The sequence below is a fragment of the Miniopterus natalensis genome, chromosome 10 (assembly GCF_054644295.1).
Source record: "Miniopterus natalensis isolate mMinNat1 chromosome 10, mMinNat1.hap1, whole genome shotgun sequence".
Lineage (NCBI taxonomy): Eukaryota > Metazoa > Chordata > Mammalia > Chiroptera > Miniopteridae > Miniopterus > Miniopterus natalensis.
The window spans coordinates 26,078,168-26,099,289 of NC_142090.1; the positions used below are offsets into that span (position 1 = coordinate 26,078,168).

At 38.7% G+C, this 21,122-nt stretch overlaps 1 protein-coding gene across 1 annotated transcript in view; it reads right to left on the reverse strand.

Annotated features, from left to right (window-relative positions):
* CFTR (CF transmembrane conductance regulator) overlaps positions 1-21,122 on the reverse strand; it is a 224,194-nt gene that overhangs the window by 7,859 nt on the left and 195,213 nt on the right. Inside the window, 1 exon segment of the mRNA XM_016196929.2 lies at positions 15,548-15,637. Within this exon segment, the coding sequence (XP_016052415.2) occupies positions 15,548-15,637 (90 nt within the window).

Here is a 21,122-nt window from a genome sequence, read left to right on the forward strand (position 1 = left end):
CCGACCATAGGGAAGGCTGTCCCAAGGTCTGTGGCACCCAAGTGGTAAGGGAGCAGAGGACTGCACTGAGCAGCCACACACGGGGAACCTCTGCCTCCCTGTAGGGCATTGTGTTGAGCCCCAGAAACCACTGGCGTGGGGGAGGGGAGGAGCCCTCCCCGCCTTGAGCTCCCAGTGCTGGGAGGCTGGGATCTGTGACCAGCCCTGAGGGGCCACATGGTGGCTTCCCAGCTTTGCTGAGACCAGCGGTGAGGAGAGCTGCATGGAGCTGACTTTGGGTCCCCTCCTACTGGGTGCCTTGGAGTGAGGGCAGGGGAGCCTTGCAGGGCGGACTCTATACCTGTGTGTTACTTTGTGCTTTTGCAAGTTTGATTGCAGAACTGGTTCCCACCTTCCTGGCATGCACTGGGCCAAAAGACCAGGGGAGGCTGGCATTGGGGTCTGAGCAGTAGATGGTCTGAGGGGCGGGCCTGGAGCAATCAGCCAACCAGAGCTGGGCAGGGAGGGGCGGTGCCTGCTGGCCTCTCCTGCAGCCAGGAGCACCGCCCCCAACAGGAAAGGGGCGGGTCCGTGCACTGAACCCCCAGACACACTCGCAGGGCATAGTCCTGAGGGGAAAGGGAGAGCAGCTCACAGGAGGACTTTGCAAGAATAAGACTCTCATGGACTATTGTTTGGGAACTGGAGGAAATGCTGAAAACCCCTGCTGTGGGCTGGGCAGGCAAAGGACTCACAAGAACATGTTTTTAATCGAACCCACTGAGCCCAGGCTGCTGAAACAGTCCATACAGAAAAGGCAACAGGCTGAAATCAATCTGAAGCTGCAGCAGGACAGAGCCTGGGGAACTAGAATCAGAGGACAGGGTAGGGACTAAGGAGCTGGCGGTAGAACAGAGACTAACTCCCACAGAGGGAGTGCCTGACAGCAACACCTCTAAGGGGAGTGATACCCTGAGCTACACTACCCACCCTGTACCCTAAAGACTCTACAGAAGACTCTGGAGTAAGACCAGGCAACTACAAGGTTGCAAAATAGTTGACAAGAGGTGGTGGCCCATGGAGAGCCTCAGATCAACCATCTGCCTGAGGACACCAGAGCCAAACCTAGACAGCTCCTCACAGTGGGTGATACACAAGTACTTCCCAGGAGAACTGAAACCAGCACACAAAACAGTGACCCTCAGACAACATAAATTGTGCAGAAGAAACTCACCTGATTGACTACCTTTTTTTCTGCTGTTTTTTTGCTTTGTTTTGTTTTGTTTTTTTTTTGTTTTTGGGTTTTTTGTTTGTTTTTTTGTTTGTGGATTTGTTTATTTTTTTTCTCTTTTTTCCTTAGGAAGGAGAGAAAGGGGAGAAAATTTGTTTTTTCTTCTTTTTTAAATTTTATAATAATTTTTTTTTAATTTAAAAAAAAAAAAACATGTTCTTAACTACTTTTTTCCCCCCTCTTTTTTATAAAATAATTTTGTCTTGCTTAGCTTGTTTTTAGTTTTGTTTTGGTTATTTGCTTTGTTTTGTTTTATCCTTGCTTCTTATATCAAGACTTTCTTGATATCCCTGCTTAACCACTGGGACTTTATCATTATAACCAAGTTTACTGCTTTCCTCTATAGTTTCCCCCAAATCTCTTACAGGACTCCCTACCTGCCTGGGCTTTATCTCTCTCTCTCTTCTCGACCCATTGGCATAACTTTTTTCTTCTTTTTCTTTTTTCTTTTTCTACTTTTCTTTCATTGTTTCACTATGCTCCCTTCTGTCTTCCTGTCTGATTGTTAGTTTCTCTTTCTTTTATTTTATTTTTCTCATTTTCCACTACTGTCCTATTCCTATTCTCTCCCTTAATTTTTTGCTGGCCCTTCTTTCAGAATCTTTTCTCTGCTTCTGTTATCTCCCAGTAGCTTCTTTATTTTTTACATTTTAGTTTATTATTATTTTCTAAATTTTCACCAGTATTAACAACAATCTCTCTCTCTCTCTCTAAGTGTTACTTTTCTTTCTCTCTTTCTTTTGTTTTAAGCATTCTTTTGTGTGTGTGTGCGTGTGTGTGTTCTCCCTTCACTCTCCTAGTTCTATTTTCACGTGGGTTGTTTTCATTGTGACTGTCAAGATATTTTGTAAGATACCTCTTGTTTCCTGGAATTTTAGTTGTGTATTGTCCTGCCTTGCCAGCACCAGTACAACAGCTTACATGTCGAGGATGGGGCTGAGACACAGTTAGCCAGTCTGAGAGGAGGGTAGTCCCAAGGACTGATCAACATCAATCTAGACCCAACCACAAGAGGAGAACATAAAGAAACCACAAAAGGGACACCCACAAGAGGGACACACCTAGAACAAAGAGCTAAGAGGTGTAAGGAAAACACACCTTTGGGCTCCACTGGAACCACAAGATAAAATCTCACCCCACAAGACTGGGAGACAGCAAATATATCTAATATATAGATACAAACACTAACCTACCAAAATGGGGAGACAAAGAAACAACACCCAAATTAAAGGAAACATCGCCAGAAAAAGACTTTGATGAGATGGAGTTAAGCAAGTTATCAGAAATGGAGTTCAGAGTATGGATGATGAAGATGTTCAAGGAACTTAAGAAGACTCTAGATGATAAGATCAAGAACCTTAGTGAAAACATGAAAAAAAGAGATACATACCATAAACAAAACTCAGACAGAGATAAAGAATGCTGTATCTGATATCAAGAATGCACTGGAAGGAATTAAAAGCAGGTTCAATGAAGCAGAGGATAGAATAAGTGACTTAGAAGACAAGGTAGAAAATATCACACAATCAGAGCAGCAAAAAGAAAAAACACTTAAAAAGCACAAGGACAGTCTAAGGGAGCTTTGGGACAACATGAAGTGAAACAATATTCACATTATAGGAGTGCCAGAGGGGGAGGAAAGAGAGCAAGGGATAGAGAACTTGGTGGAGGAAAAAACGATAGAAAACTTCCCTAGGCTGGCAACGGAGAAAGCCACACAAGTTCAGGAAGCACAGAGGGTTCCAAACAAGAGGGAGCCAAAGAGACCCACTCCAAGACACATCACAATTAAAATGGCAAATGGCAAGGACAAAGAGAAAATATTAAGGGCTGCAAGAGAGAGGCAAGCAGTGACCTACAAGAGAACCCCCATAAGGCTGACAGCTGATTTCTCAACAGAGACTCTTCAGGCCAGAAGGGAGTGGCATGAAGTTCTGCAAGTAATGAAAAGTAAGAACATTCACCAAGATTGCTTTATCCAGCAAGGCTATCATTTAAATTTGAAGGTGAAATAAAAAGCTTCCCAGACAAAAAAAGGCTAAAGGAGTTCAGTACCACTAAACCAGCATTGCAAGAAATGCTAAAAGGACTGCTTTAAGAAAAAGAAGGAATAGTGAGAGAAAGGTACATCAGCATAAAGGGGAAAAATGGCACTAAATATGTTGATATCAATAGTAACCTTAAATGTAAACAGAATAAATGGTCCAATCAAAAGAAAAAGGGTAGCTGAATGGATAAGAAAACAGGACCCAAATATATTCTGTCTACAAGAGCCCCACCTGAGAGCAAAAGACTCACACAGGCTAAAAGTGAAGGGATGGAATAAAATATTCCATGAAAATGGAAAGGAAAAGAAAGCTGGAGTAGCAATTCCTATTTCTGACAAAACAGACTTCAAAATAAAGACCATAATGAGAGACAAAGATGGTCACTACATATTACTAAAGGGACCAATCCAACAGGAGGAAAAAACCCCTTATAAACATTTATGCATCCAATACAGGAGCACTTAAATATATAAAAAATTTCTTGGGGGACTTTAAAGGGGAGATTAACAGCAACACAATCGTAGTGGGGGATTTTAACACCCCACTTACAGCATTGGACAGATCATCAAGACAAAAAATCAACAGGGAAACGCAGACCTTAAATGAATCACTAGACATAATGAATTTAATTCAAATTTATAGAACATTTCACCCCAAAGCAGCAGAATACACATTCTTCTCAAGTGCACATGGAACATTCTCAAAAATAGACCACATGTTAGGGCACAAGGCAAGTCTCTACAAATATAAGAAGATTGAAATCATATCAAGCATTTTCTCAGATCACAATGCCTTGAAACTAGAAATCAACCACTATAAAAAACTCAAAAATATTAAAATACATGGAGGCTAAATAGCATGTTATTAAACAATGAATGGGTTACCAAGGAGATCAAGGAAGAAATCAAAAATTGCATGGAAAGTAACGAAAATGAACAGACAACAACCCAAAACCTATGGGACATGGCAAAAGCAGTCCTGAGAGGAAAATTCTTATCATTACAGGGCTATCTCAAGAAACAAGAAAAAGATCTAATGAACCATCTAACACAACAACTAAAAGAACTAGAATGAGGACAGAAAGAAAAGCCCCAAGGAAGTAGAAGAAAGGAAATAATAAAAATCAGAGCAGAGATTAATGACATAGAGACTTAAAAAACAATACAAAAAATCAATGAAACCAAGAGCTGGTTCTTTGAAAAGGTAAATAAGATTGATGCACCTTTAGCCAGACTCACTAAGAAACAAAGAGAGAGGACCCAAATAAATAAAATCAGAATTGAAAGAGGCAATATAACAACTGACCCAACAGAAATACAAAGGATTGTAAGAAAATATTATGAGCAACTATATGCGAACAAATTGGACAACATGGGGGAAATGGACAAATTCCTAGAAGCATACAACCTTCCAAAGCTGAATCAAGAAGGGGCAGAAAATCTGAATATGCCGATAACAACTAAAGAAATTGAAGCAGTAATCAAAAAACTCCCAGGAAACAAAAGTCCTGGACCAGACGGATTTACAGGTGAGTTTTACCAAACATTCAAAGAAGAATTAACACCTATTCTATTCAAACTATTTCAGAAATTTCACGAGGAGGAAAAACTCCCAAACTCTTTTTGTGAGGCCAGGATCACCCTAATCCCAAAACCAGATAAAGACACTACCAAGAAAGAAAATTACAGGCCAATATCCCTGATGAACATAGATGCTAAAATCCTCACTAAAATACTAGCAAACCGGATCCAGCAATACACTGAAAAGATCATACATCATGACCAAGCTGGATTTATTCTGGGGGTGCAAGGCTGTTACAACATCCGCAAATCAATAAATGTGATACATCACATAAACAAAATGAAGGACAAAAATAATATGATCATATCAATAGATGCAGAAAAGGCATTTGAGAAAATCCAGCACCCATTTCTGATAAAAACTCTTAGCAAGGTAAGAATAGAGGGATCATACCTCAACATAATAAAGGGCATATATGACAGACCTACAGACACCATCATACTCAATGGGCAAAAACTAAAACCATTTCCATTAAAAACCGGAACAAGAAAGGGATGTCCACTTTCACCACTCTTATTCAACATAGTACTGGAAGTCCTCGCCATAGCCATCAGACAGGAAGAAAACATAAAAGGTATCCAAATTGGAAAGGAGGAAGTAAAACTGTCATTATTTGCAGATGACATGATATTGTACATAGAAAAGCCTAAAGACTCCATCAAAGTACTACTAGATTTGATAAACGAATTTGGCAAGGTAGCTGGGTACAAAAATCAACATCTGGAAATCAATGGCATTCTTATACACCAACAATGAATTTTCAGAGAGAGAAACTAAAAAAGCAATACCATTTACCACTGCAACTTAAAAAATAAGATACCTAGGAATAAACTTAACCAAGGGTATAAAAGACCTGTACTAGGAAAACTATGTGACACTGAAAAAAGAAATAGAGGAAGATTTAAACAAGTGGAAGAATATACCATGCTCATGAATTGGAAGAATTAATATCATTAAAATGTCCATACTACCCAAAGCAATTTATAAATTTAATGCATTTCCTATTAAAATACCAATAGCATATTTCACAGACCTAGAACAAACATTTCTAAAATTTATATGGAATGAAAAAAGACCCCGAATAGCTGCAGCCATCTTTAGAAAAAAGAACAGAGTGGGAGGGGTCACTTTACCAGACTTCAAACTGTATTACAAATCCACTGTAATCAAAACGGCCTGGTATTTATATAACAACAGGCATATAGTTCAATGGAACAGAACAGAGACCCCAGAAATAGACCCACACCATTATGGTCAGTTAATACTTGACAAAGGAGGCAAGAGTATCCAATGGAGTAAAGACAGTCTCTTCAATAAGTGGTGCTGGGAAAATTGGACAGATACATGCAAAGGAATGAAACTAGACAACCAACTTGCGCCATACACAAAAATAAACTCAAAATGGATAAAAGACTTAAATGTAAGTCACAAAACCATAAAAATCCTGGAAGAAAACATAGGCAGTAAAGTCACAGGCATTCCACGTAGTGGAATTTTCACTGATACATCTCTTAGGGCAAGAGAAACAAAAGAAAAAATAAACATATGGGACTACATCAAACTAAAAAGCTTCTGCACAGCAAAAGAATACAGCCTCAAAATACAAAGGAACCCCATGGTCTGGGAAAACATATTTGCCAAGGATGTATCTGATAAGGGGCTAATTTCCAAAATGTACAAAGAACTCATAGTACTCAGCAAGAGGAAGACAAACAACCCAATTAAGAAACGGGAAAAGGACTTAAACAGACACTTCTCCAAAGAGGACATACCGATGGCCAAGAGACACATGAGAAAATGCTCAATGTCGCTGATCATCAGAGAGATGCAAATTAAAACCACAATGAGGTACCACTTCACGCCTGTCAGAATGGCTGCCATCAACAAATCAACAAACGACATGTGCTGGAGAGGGTGTGGAGCAAGGGGAACCATAGTACACTGCTGGGGGGAATGCAGACTGGTGCAACCACTATGGAAAACAGTATGGAGGTTCCTCAAAAAAGTAGAAATGGAGCTGCCGTTTGATCCAGTGCTTCTACTCCTAGGAATATATCCTAAGAATCCTGAAACATTCATCAGAAAGGATATATGTACCCTGATGTTCATAGCAGCACAGTTTACAATAGCTAAGATCTGGAAACAGCCCAAGTGCCCATCAGTAGATGAGTGGATAAGAAAGCTCTGGGACATTTACACCATGGAATACTATGCAGCTGTAAAGAAGAAGAATCTAGTACCCTTTGGGACAGTAGGGATGGACCTGGAGAATATTATGCTAAGTGAAATAAGCCAGGCAGCGAAAGACAAATATCACATGATCTCGCTTATATGTGGAATCTAAAGAACTTAATAAACTGATGAACAGAATAGATTCAATGATATGGAAGCATAGATGAGACTGATGAATATCAGAGGGATGGAGGAGGGCGGGTGGGTTGAGGGGGAGAGGGTAACCAAAGAACTTATATGCATATATGCACAACCCAAGGACATGGGCAATGGGGGGTAGAGGAACTGGGGAGGGGAAAGGGTTGGGGAGGAACTGGTCATTGGGAAGAAAAAGGGACATCTGTAATATTTTAAACAAAAATAAAATTTTTAAAAAAAGATACAAAGTTGTTACCAACTGTATGTGGTGATAAGTATGGCTTAATAGACTGCTGATTGTTTGGATGTAATGATTGCTTAATCATGTATTGCTTACTAGTCTCAGTGAGAATTTATTAAGTTCTAGGTACTACAGCAGACCTAGGGATTCAAAGATGAATCACATTAGGCCCTGCCTTGAAGGAACTCATAGTCCAGACAGAAAGAAAAATAGTGAGAAATTATTGTTTAAAGAAATAAGTGCTATGGGGGGAGGAAAAGACTGAAATTGGAATTGCTTGAGATTATTTAATTATCTGTAGCAGCACAATCCTTTAAATAAAAATATATACATATTCCCAATATAAAATCATTTATAATATTGTCATAATCCATTTTTTCAATAGATTAAAAAGAAATATAGCCTGGCATTGAAGACTGGTATGCAACCCCCATTGCTCAGGCTACTGAATGGGTAGGGACAACCACTGAGTGCTCTTAGGCTGTTCTTTCATAAACTCTTAAACAAAATGGAAATAAGGCTGATGGAAAATAGTTTCTAAAAAACAATAAAAATAAAAATAAATAAACAAATACAAACTGTCCAAACTAAGGTGAATTAAAAATTACTGCAATCTGAACAATATAATCATTTTCATTCTAACTTAGCATTAAAAGTAAATAAAAGCACCAACAAATTGTGGATAAAAGAACTTTAGGACAAAAGAATCTGCCAGCTTTACACTGTTGAGTAATAAACCACATACACTCTCCAAACACCTATTTAGAAAGGAGACATTTTGTTTTGTGACATACCAAATTAAAAAATATTTAGCAGTCTGTAAAAAACTAGGTATATTCTTTAAAATGTTGACTTTTGCTATTGTTGAACTCTGGAATGTTATTGTGGAGCAAGAGTTTATCTTGTGAGAAGGAAGCATAAAACAAAAATCAGAAAAAGTGAATTGTACTTGAACTAAATAGTCCCCTAGGAGGCAGTTATAAAAATAGACACTCTCAACTCCTTGAGACACTCCTTTTGCTACTCTGTAGGTTTTCCAGGGCAAATTTTTAACTTAAAAGGCCACTACTTCTGCTACTTAGCTTGCTCTCTAAAGTAATTTACCTCACTATCAATGTGTAAAAAAGGAAACTATTTTATAAATAATCTAACAAGCAAACAATAACCAAAAAAGCCTTCATTCTAAAACCAACAGACCTACTGTTTAGACTATGAATAACACTGGGACAGCTTGCTGTGGTGAAAGCCTGTGAACAAGCAAAGGATACTACTGTTCCTGCATCCACCAGTAATCTCAACTCAGTGCCTCAGACTTCTGAAGAATTAGTGTCTTCATTGCCAAAGGTAACACTTGGGTGTATTCATCATAAGGCCATTTTCATAATATATTACTCATGAATCATTTATTTATTCATTTAAATAAATTAATTAAATCATTCATTCACTCATTCATTCATTCAATAAGTAGTTACTTAATACCATCCATGTGGTCAGCATTACTCCATGCACTGGGAATACTGCAGTGAATAGACAGCATCCCTGCTCTTAAGGAACCCACATGGACAAGTTAAAAGGTAAATCTCTAGCCCACATGAAGAATGTGATTAGGGGTAGAGAAATAGCATACACCTAGAAGGGGCTCCTCCCTCAGACCTGGAGCATCAGGGCAGGTTTCTGGAAAGAAGCAGAGTGTAAGGAGATGCCTGAATGATGGGTAGGAGCAGGCAGTGAAGGGTTTTCCAGGTACACAAAACAGCATATGAAGAAGCTTCAGGAGAACAGAAAGCACATGGTACTTTAGAGAAATGAAAGAAATTCAGTATAGCTAGATCACAGTAAGTGGGGAAGTTGGAGAGTGATTTAGAGAGGCAGGCAGAGACCAAGTCACAAAGGACCTTTTAAGCCACCTTAAGTAGTACAAACTTTGTCCAAAGGGCAATAAAGAGACATAGAAAGATGAGAAACAAGAGATCAGATGCAGGGTTTAGAAAGATCACCAAAGCTACAAAGAGTGAAATGAATGGCAAGAAAGGTAAACCAGGCAGGAGTCTCTTTAAAAAAACCCAATGAGTGTTACAGTGGTGTCAGGTGGGGATGAATAAAGGTGAATAGATTCCAGATATTTGCAGGAGACAGCCTTGACAAGATTTGATGTGGAGAAATCAAGAGTCAAGAAGTCAAGACTGAGCCCCAGGTCAAGCCTCTGGGCAAATGAAGGATGGTGAAGCCATTCCCTAAGATTAGAAACACAGGACAATTATGTGGGTGGTGAACATAAGAAACTCATTTCTATGGACATAAGGTAATTGTCTATGCTTAGATGTGAGACACTGTATTCACCTCCTTCCATGACCACATCAAAATTACAACTAAACTACAGAACAACCATCATTGAGAACTGCTGGAAGTCTAGCTGAACAGAAGTCCTATAGCTAAGGATATACGAAGGAGCCACATTGAGACTAGTAGAAGGGGTGGAGACATGAAGCAGGTTGGTCCCACATCCATGTATGGCAGTTAAAAATTGGGAAGGATATCTCGGCTGTGGAAGTCCTGGCTGAGGAGCACATGATCTCAACCCCACACTAGGCTCCTCAGCCCAGGGTTCTTGTGCTAGGAAGAGAAGTCCCCATAACTTCTGGCTGTGAAAATCAGTGGAGGCTGTGGCTGAGTGAGACAGTGGGCTGCTGGAGTCTCAGTTGTTCCTCTTAAAGGGCCCAAACATGGACTCGCTCACTCTAAGATCCAGCACTGGGGTGGCAGCTTGAAAGGCACCAGAAACATACAGGAAGGAACTGAATTGTCTGGATTCAGGGTGAGGACTGGAGGGGAAGCTTTCTCCCAGAGGCACTGTTCCATTGCTGAGTCTTCCCCCTGCATGTCAAAGTAGGCACCATACTGGAGTCTCCATTGACCTGGTTAACACTGTTTTCCCTGCCCTGGTGATTCCCTGAGACCCCACCCCACCCAAATTGTAGGCTTAGCTTAGCAGCTTCCAGTGGCTTTTCCATTCAAATGGCCTATCTTGGCTCATGCTTTAGACTTTTCTAAAATCTCTCAAAAGTTCACAGACCCCAAACAAACAAGACACAGCCTCAGCAAGCCCTGTACCACTTGCTAAGCATCCCCAAACCTAGGAACAGAAGCAGCAGACCTCAGTTCACAGCTTAACCTCTCCGAGGCACTTCCAAGCACAGCTCAAGTGGCACCTATCTGTGGATCACTTTGTACCTCATACCAGGTGGCCCAGGGAAGGGCACAGTAGTAGCTGGCCATGACTTGAACCTCCCAAGGGGCCCTAAGACCAACACACTCAGTGGCCAGCATCAGACCACACCAGAGCACCACCCAGCCACCTCCACAAATGATATTCCCAAAAGGGAGACTCAGCAGGTATCAGAGCCCCACTAAAGTGAATCCTGTTCCATAGGTTGAGTCCTTGGACAAAAGCTCCTCCATTGTAATCACAAGCAGACCCATAACAAATCAGCTTAAGAGTCAATCCTCCTCATTGACATGCCAACAATAATCAAGGCTCAACTACAACAGGAAAGTATACACAACACACACAAGAGACACACATAGAGTGCCCAGCTCAGGTGACCATAGAGGCTGTGCCACTGTGTTGCATAGGACACCTACTACATAAGGCCTCTCTACCAAGACCAGGAGACATAGCAGCTCTACCTAATACATAGAAACATGTCCTGGCTGGTCTCAGTTGGCTGAGTGTCGTCCCGTGCACTGAAAGGTCACTGGTTCAATTCCTCGTCAGGGCACATGCCCAAGTTGCAGGCTCAATCCCCAGTCAGGGTGTGTGAAAGAGGCAGCAATGTTTCTCACACATTGATGTTTCTCTCTCTTTCTCTCTCCATCTCCCTTTCTCTTTCTCTAAAAATTAATAAAAACATATTTTAAAAAAGAAACAAACACAGGGAGGCAGCCAGAATGAGGAAACAAAGAAACATGTCCCAGATGAAACAACAAAACAAAACTCCAGAAAAAGAACTAAACAAAATGGAGACAAGTAATCTACCAGATGTGGGAATCAAAACACTGGTTATAAGGATCCTCAGTGAACTTAGGGGAAGAGTAGATAAATTTAGTGTGAATTTCAACAAAGAGATAGGAAACATAAAAAAGAACCAGTCAGAATGAAGAATAAAATTACTGAAATAAAGAATACATTAAATGAAATCAACAGTAGATGAGATGGAGCAGAGGACTGAATCAGAGATTTGTAGAAAAGGTAGAAGAAAACACCCAATCAGAACAGCAAAAAGAATCCAAAAAAGTGAGAATAGTTGAAAGGGCCTATGGGACAACTTCAAGCATACCAACATTTATATCATAAGGGTAACAGAAGGAGAAGAGGGAGAGCAAGGAATTGAAAACCTTTTGAAGAAATAATGATGGAAAACTTTCCTAACATGGTGAAGGAGATAGACATACAAGCCCAGAAAGTGCAGAGAATCCCAAACAAAATGAACCCAAAGACACGACATAATCAAAATGCCAAAGGTTAAAGACAAAGAGAGAATCTTAAAAGCAGCAAGAGAAAAACAGTTAGTTATCTACAAGGGAGTTCCCATAAGACCATCAGCTTATTTCTCAACAGAAACTTTGCAAACCAGAAAGGATTGGCATGAATTATCCGTAGTGATGAAAAACATGGACCTACAACCAAGATCATTGTATTTAACAAGGCTATCATTTAAATTTAAAGGAGAGATCAAAAACTTCTCAGATAAGAAAAAGCTAAAGGAGTTAATCACCACCAAACCAATATTATAAGAAATGCTAAATGGACTTTTTGAATAATAATAATAATAATGATTAAAAATGGCTATAATTACATATCTATCAACAATTACTTTAAATGTAAACGGATTAAATGCTCCTGCTCCAATCAAAAGACAAAGGGTGGCTGAATAGATAAAAAATAAGACCTTTACATATACTGTCTACAAGGGACTCATTGCAGATTGAAAGACACACAGACTCAAAGTAAAGAGATGGAAAAGTATTTCATGGAATGGAAACCAAACAAAGCTTGCATGGATAAAGAAATGGTACATATATACAATGAAATATGACCAGCCATAAAAGAAAATGAAATCTTGCCATCTGAAACAATGTGGATGGACCTAGAAGGTATCATGCTGAGTGAAGTAAGTTAGACAGAGAAAGACAAATGCCATATGATTTCACTTATGTGTAGAATCTAAAAGACAAAATAAACAAACAAAACAGAAACAAACTCTGAGGTACAAAGAACATTTTGATGGTTGCAAGATGGGAAGGGGGTTGGAGGGATGGAAGAAAAAGGGAAAGGGGTTGAGAAGTACAGATTGGTAGTTACAGAATGGGGATGTAAAATACAACACAGGGAATATAGTCAATAATATTTTAATAACTATATATGGCATCAGATGGCTGGGTACTAGATTTATTGGGATGATTACTTTATAACTACATGTCTAATCACTGTTATACATCTGAAACTAATATAATATTGTATGTCAACTGTAATTGAAAAATAAAAAAATATATTTTAAAATGTTATAACAATGCTATCAAGTTATTGGGCCACAAACCTAGGGGTTTGTTTTGAGATTCTCTTTGTCCATATAGCTGGTAAAATCAGTCATTCTGGGGAGAAGCTATCGTTCTCTGATTTGTTTTGGGATGTGGAAATTAGACCATCTCAGTTCACAAAGTGCCAAGATGAAGGTATGGGCCTACAGCACAAAGGGACAGGGAGCTGTTTCAGCCAGCTTGCTCCCAAACCTTAGAGTTACTAACTAGGCATGATCCTCATGTTTTCACACAATCTAGTCTATGTCAGCAAGGATAAGGTTTCACACTGGAGTTATGATCCAGATCCAAGATAGGAATAAAGTGTTTCCTGGTCCAGTGTTGTCATTGCATGTGCATGTGATTTTCATTTGGGAAAAGGGGAATTATGAAGGAGGCGCTGTTGGGATAAGATTCATGAGTTTGGCTGTTGCCTTTATTCAGTTTATTTCCTTCTAAAGACATGAGTCATGCCAAGGTCACAGAGAGTACTTGATAATATGGCATACATCCTGGTTTGTCCCAGGTCATCCTGCCTTACACCATTTTCCCCAGTATCCTGCCCAGTTTACAAAATGACACCTGCCCTCCCTCCCCAAATATTTCTGTTTGGAAATGTTATATGATCAAACATTTAGGACTAAAGCCCAGGGCCTATAACTTTTAAACCAATGCCTTTTCTGCTTCTCTGGGCTATTGCTTATTTGTTTGTATGCAATTTTCAGGCCTCTGCAGCAAAAACTTATCACCACTGCTCAAAGCACATGACATTACTGTAGGGACAGGATTAACATCTCCATTATCAAATTATTAAAAAGATGATCAGTAAAAAGGTATACCTCAATACAATTTGCTCAAATAAAAATCAAAACAGGTAAAATTTTTGTATTCCATTGGTATTTAAAATCTTAACCATGTCTTCTAACATTTGAGATATTTTTATGATCCCGATTTCCTGTAAATTTTATTTTGACTTGGTAATATTTGCAGATTTTATAGTCTAATGCCTTCCTTTGCAAGTTTCTCTCCCACGACATTGTGTACCTAAAGTTCATTTTGGAAGCCACATCAAAGATCTCAAAATGTGTCACCTGCAATTTAGTTAATGTTTTCTTAACCCCCCTCCCCTTTGTTGGGTAATAAGGAACTTTGATACTGAAAACGGTTAATCTAAGTGCATTTTATTAGGGGCATGTTAAGGTTGGGCACTCAATGGAGAAGTGTTTCACACTCACAGATATTTCAAAGCTCTTGGAAAGATCCACTCTGAATGAAGGTAGACAAGGAAAGAACACTTGGGATAAACAGAATTGTGCTACAAGGACCAACAATACAGGAAATAGTGGAATAATATTGTTCCCTAAAAAGACCTTTGAATCTCAAAGTTCTTAGGTCCCATATTTGTAGACTGTCATCATCCAGAGCCTTGAACTTAAACTCAAGTTTAATGAAATAGAGCAATTTATGTTCCCCCTTATCTTAATATAATGCCTATATTTCAAAAATTGTAAGTTTAGCCCGGCCAGGAGTGGCTCAGCAGTTGAGCGTCGACCTGGGATCCAGGTGATCGGGGTTCGATTCCCTGTCAGGGCACATGCCCCAGTTGCGGGCTTGATCAATGACTCTCTCATCATTGATGTTTCTACCTCTCTCTCCCTCTCCTTTCCTCTCTCTGAAATCAATAAAGATATATTTTAAAAAAATTGTAAGTTTAGTTAGGGCATTTTGTTAAAGGAACCAAGCATTTCACTCCAGCTCTCTTCCTCACCCCAAATTCCTGTGTATAATACTTTCAAATATAATAAACTACCTATTGGATAAATACAGTGTGTTATTTAAGAATTTTGATTCTGTTTTAACCCATACATGTCCTATATGGTGCCTTAATGACCTCAAGGGATGTATACCTTATGTAGGTCATGTGGCATTGTGCCTAGAAGCACTCATAGCCAACACATTCCCTAAAGGCAGTTGACTCCTGGTGGCTTCCAGAGAAGACTGTAGTCATCTGCAAGCGCTCTAGAATGATCATCATCTTTATGTGTTAAAACCATGCTTCCTGGAGAAATACATCATGTCAAAGCAAAGCTTCCTCCTTCTGCTGGGTACACTTCAAAACCCAGTCAGGGAGTAGATGAGAAGGTGTAGAGAGATTCTTTGTATCAGGAATAATCCTGGTGTGCCGTAGGTGCCTGGGTCTCTCCCAGTTCATGTCTCATTGATGCACATTGGTGGGGAAGGCCAAAGAAATGCTCCCTCTGGGGCCTGATAGATGGAGACTAAACACTGAGGAAAGAAGGAGGTCTAATCCATACTGGGTGCTCCAGGAATGTTAGAGTTCTTCGATAACAAGTTGTATACACACACACATACACAGGGTGTAAAGTTATCTCAGCTATGACAACCACTCTTGTGTGTGTATGAACTACCTCTTTATAATATGTTAGTTAGCACCCTTACCTCATCTACAACTTTCCATATTTCTTGATCATTCCACTGTTCGTAGGGATCCAAGTTTTTTCTAAATGTTCCAGAGAAGATAAATACTTTCTACAGCAATAAGGAAAAAAAGAGGAAAGTATGAATAACATAAATATATTTTTTTCCCCAAATTTTATTGTGAAATAGTTCAAGCAGAAAAAGTATTGTAAAATAATATAACACCCACCCATGTACTTACCATCTAATTTTCTTAAATTTAAAAAATTTTATATTTGCTTTGTATCTTTTTTAAGAAATAAAATATATCTACAGTTGAAGCCGCTTATGAACATGTTTCTTATCCCAATGTCCTTAGGATAAAGAAATTAAGATCACTGTAAATAGTGGGAAATTAAATTTTTTATTCCTAGTAATATTTCTTATTACAAGCAAGTATAATATTAAATTAATAGTTAAAAATTATAAGATTATGAGTTGCAAAGGTTTGAACAAATTTTTAGTTTTTATTAATGTATTTTCCTTGAATTTCTATTACAAACCTAGTTTCCTAAGGGATTTTAAAATTAAATTACAGACACTTATTTAAACACATGTTTATCTGGTCTGTAAACCAAGGCACACCTCTACTTCCAAAACCAGACAGGCACAGGAGAATTCACTTAGGAATCAGTGAAAGAGCAGAAATCAAATATTTGTTTAACTGAATGCATGCTACAGAGGGAAGGCGGAGGCAGGTTGAGATTGATCTTGCTGAAGTAACACAATGACAACCTAACTCCCTGCAAGGAGTACTGCTCAGCTATCACCCTGTGATACTCTACTTGCCACGTTACTGTCAACTTAGGTAGACCTATACGATTAAAAGGTGTTTTAAAAGAAATTTGCTATCTCATTGGGAAATGATGATACAACAATAATATTCAGTTCTCTCTTTGTGCCTGTGAGCGAACTGAAAAATATTTTTGATATTAACGTTCAGAATAATTTTTTTCTTTGTCCTTTTGGTTTTGCCTTTGGTTAGTAACATCCAGAAAGAAGTAAGAACTGAATTTCTTAAAGGCTTAGTTTTCACAAATTGCTTTAGACAGAGAATCCTCAGTGTCAATCGGATCTGTAAGGAACTGCACAAGGCAAGATGCCTACAGATTAATGGTATCTGTGCCTCTCAGGCAGAACACGAGTATCTTCATGATGGCGGCCACAGACAAGGGGAAATACACCAGAGATCTCAATACCCAGGGCAAAATCTATGGCCTAAAGAATAAAGGTGTTGCCAGATATCTCAGGAATCCTCTAGAGCCCCAACAAGAAGCCTTGTCTGCTATTACTTAACTTCCTGAGGGATATGTATATTGCTTTACAGAAGTGGATGTGAGTTGACTAGATGACTCATCAGATGACAAGATGTATGGTAAGTATATCTGTGCATTCTCCTCCAAGCTTCCAAGTAAATGAAAGCAATGTCTAAATAAGCTAAACAGAGCAAAGGGAATTATCAGAGAATTCTGATAAAGTGAGGAGAATTGAAGAGGATGTGGCTCTGAGAACTTGAGTCAATTCATTATTTTAAAAAATTGGGCTTATTTGGTATCTAAAGTTCAAAGACTTGCCAGTGGAATTTTGCCATTTACTATTATTTATTTATTTATTTATTTATTTATTTATTTATTTATTTATTTATTTTTATTTAAAATATTACAAATGTCCCTTTATCTCCCCAATGACCTATTCTACCCCATCCCACCCCCTTCCCCAGTCCCTCTTCCCACCATTGTCCATGTCCTTGGGTTGTGCATATATGCACATAGATTCTTTGGTTACTCTCTTCCCCTCCACCCACCCGTCCTCCTCCATCCCTCTGACATTCATCAGTCTCATCTATGCTTCCATGTCATCGAATCTATTCTGTTCATCAGTTTATGAAGTTCTTTAGATTCCACATATAAGTGAGATCATGTGGAGAAAGGGGAACTCTAGTACACTGCTGGTGGGAATGTAGCGTGGTGCAACCACTATGGAAAAAAGTATGGAGGTTCCTCAAAAAATAAAAATGAAGCTGCCTTTTGACCCAGTGATCCTACTTCTAGGAATATGTCCTAAGAATCCTGAAACACTAATCAGAAAGAATATATGCACCCTTATGTTTATAACAGCACAGTTTACAATAGTTAAGATCTGGAAACAGCTCAAGTGCCCATCAGTAGATGAGTGGATAAAAAAGCTGTGGGACATACACATCATGGAATACTATGCAGTAAAGAAGAAGGTTCTTGTACCCTTTGGGACAGTATGGATGGACCTGGAGAAAATTATGCTAAGTGAAATAAGTGAGGAAGAGAAAGCCATTTACTATTTTTTACATTTTTCTTTTAATATTGTAGTTCTTTATATCAAAGGTTTCTAGCTTTACTGAGAGGGATGGGAAATAACAACTGTGGAGGTTTACTAAGCATCAGAGAGTGTATATGTGCTTCAGGAAAGTTATCTCCACTGGGAACTAAGTGGCTGGAAAACAGAGCTCTTGCTTACGGCAGGTTTACCACATCCCAGGTAAGGCTCTTGACTTGGGGTATCTCTTTATCTTCATATCAGCCTAATGAAATAGATGCTATTATTGCACATGAAGGGAAAATTTAAGTGACTTTCCCAAAGGTCCCAAGGGTGTTTGTCTTCAAACCTGTGCTCCTTGCCACCATAGCAAAATGCCTCAAGTCCTACGTGGACCAATTTTTCCTCTAATCTGGAGCTCAGGAAAGATTAAGGGCTGGGTAGGATCAGCCCTACGGGTCTATAAAGATCCCAACAGCACTCAGTAGCATAGTATTGATTACAGTACTGCTATCCATCCACTGGCCACAGCTCAGGTCCTGCACTGTCAATGGAGAGGTTAGCTTCCTCTTCTCATGCAGGATCTGAGTTGAAGGGTTCTATATTGGCTACAGTGTCTTTGTAAGTTTTAAGAGGACTTACATATCCAATGGAACAATACAATATAAATTTTATTGCAGACAAATGGAATAGTGCCATTACTCTGGATGACCATGGGTGGAGGCAAAAGGTATCATAACATCAAACCAGACACAGAAATTATTCAAGGAAATGCGGTTTGCAAAGATGGTATAGTAATATAATTCTGGCCTAGTAGATATATCTATGAATAAGAATCCAAGCTCTTTGAGCCTCCGGGTTCTCACTGTAAAATGGGAAATGCCATCTTTTTTCTCAAATCTACTCTACCTCTAGGCTTTCCATTTCAATACATGGCACCTTCATTTCCTCAGTGCAAAAACTTGGGAGTCATTCATGACTTATCTTTCTCCCTAATCTTCCCAAAATGGAATCAATCATCAGACCTGTGAATTGTTTTCCCAAAATATGTCTCAAATCCATTGATTTTCTATCTCTACTGCTACTGCATAGTTTGAGCCATCAATGCTTCTCTCTGGAACACTACAAGAACCTCCTAATTAATCTCTTTCCTTTCACTCTTGCTACCCTTCGAGTCCAATTTCATTTAGTGACCAAAGCAGTCCCTACAAGTATAAATTGGATTATGTCATCAACCTTTTGAAAAACATTCAGTGGCTTTCCATTGCACTCAAGGAAAATGTAAAATCCTTAAGATGGTCGACAGACCCTACATGATTTAGTCCCTTCTACTCCTTCTGGCCCATTTAGTGTTCTCCATGCCCCCCGGCCTTTCACTCTAGCCACATGGCTTTCTTTTACTTCCTCAGATTCTTCACACATTCTATACTCCCTACCTATGAATCTCATCTCCTACTATCTTCCCATGGCCAACTACATCCTTCAAGTCTCAAACCAGATGTCACTTCCTCTAACTGGCATCTTTCAAATCATCAAAATCAAACAATGTCCCTCGAGGTGTGATCTCATAATAACTGTACTTTACAGCTTATAGTATTAAAATGTTTATGAATTTGTGATAATTTTTGTAGTGATCATCTCTTCTTCACCACAACTTTGCTGTGTACCCTGTCATTAACTCACAGGCTTTGTACATAGTATATGCTCAATAAATGTTTCCTGAATAAATAAATGGGCTGATTTAAAGATAAAAAGTAAAAATATAAAAACATAGTCAGAATTCTGCTATTGCTTTTATTCCTTTGGCAAGAATAACTACTATAACCAATAGTCTTGAAAGAAATAATACTAACAATCAATTAAAACCATTTCTATATATAATTGCTTGGGAAATAGTATGCCTAACTTTTTCTAATGACTTAATCATTTACATGTAATATTTGTCAAATGTTTAGTACTGTATATTAATTAATTTTATTTCAAATTGATATATATACAAAATTATAAAGGAAGGAAGCTGCTTATTGAAATTAGACACCCAAAAGTTTAGATGTAGTGGATTTAATACAATTCAGAAATTCTGTAAGTCTTTTGTATACAGTTTACTGTCTAGCATTAAAGTAATGTTTTAATTTTAAAGAAAAATTAACTGAATGAACTGTTCAGTTCAAATTCAATTTCATACAACTATTCAAACATTTCATTCCTGTCTTACAAATATTACAAATAGTATCTGGCACGCTCTTGTTTCCAGGGTGCCAGTAGCTGTTTTAGTTCTGTTTTCCTTTTAATTTATTTTCATTGTTGAAAGTATTACAGATGTACCCTTTTTCCCCATTAATCCTCTCCATCCCAGATCCGCCACCCCCACAGGCCTTCACTACTGTCTGTGTCCCTGGTAGGCCAACAGCAACTTATGAAATTGAAGCAGCAATAAAAAAAACTCCCAAAAAACAAAAGCCCTGGTCCGGACAGCCTCACAGGGGAGCTTTCTAATTCTTTAAGTTGTAAGGTGAGATAGTTTACTAAAAATTTTTCTTGATTTTTGAGGTAGGCCTGTAGTGCTATGAGTTTCCCCTCTCAGGACTGCTTTCGCTCTGTCCGATAGATTTGGGGTTGTTTTGTGTTCATTTTCATTTGTTTCCAGGATGTTTTTGCCTTCTTTCTTGATCTCATTGGTAACTCATTCATTGTTTAATAACATGCTATTTAGCTTCTATGTGTTTGAATGTTTTTGAGTGTTTTTACCATAGTTGATTTCTAGTTTCATGCCATTGTGATCCAAGAAGATGCTTGATATGATTTCAATCTTCTTGAACTTATAGAGACTTGTTTTGTGTCCTACAATGTAAGCCTATCTTTGAGAATGACCCATGTGCACTTGAGAAGAATGTATATTCTGCTCCTTTGGGATGAAATATTTTGTAAATGTCAATTAAATACATCTGATCTAGTGTGTCATTTAGGGTCACTGTTTCCTTGTTGACTTTTTTTTTGGTCTGGAAGAATTATCCAGTGAAGTTGAACTATCCAGTTTAAGTCCCCTACTATAACTGTATTGCTGTTGATCTCTCCCTTAAAGTCCTCCAGAAGTTTTATATATACTTAGGTGCTCCTATATTTGTGCATACATGGTTACTTCCTCTCCCTGGATCTATCCCTTTAGTATTATGTAGTGACTTTTCTTGTCTCTTGTTATGGCCTTCATTTTGAAGTTATTCTGTCAGAAATGAGTATTGCTACCTCAGGTTTTGTGGTGTTTTTT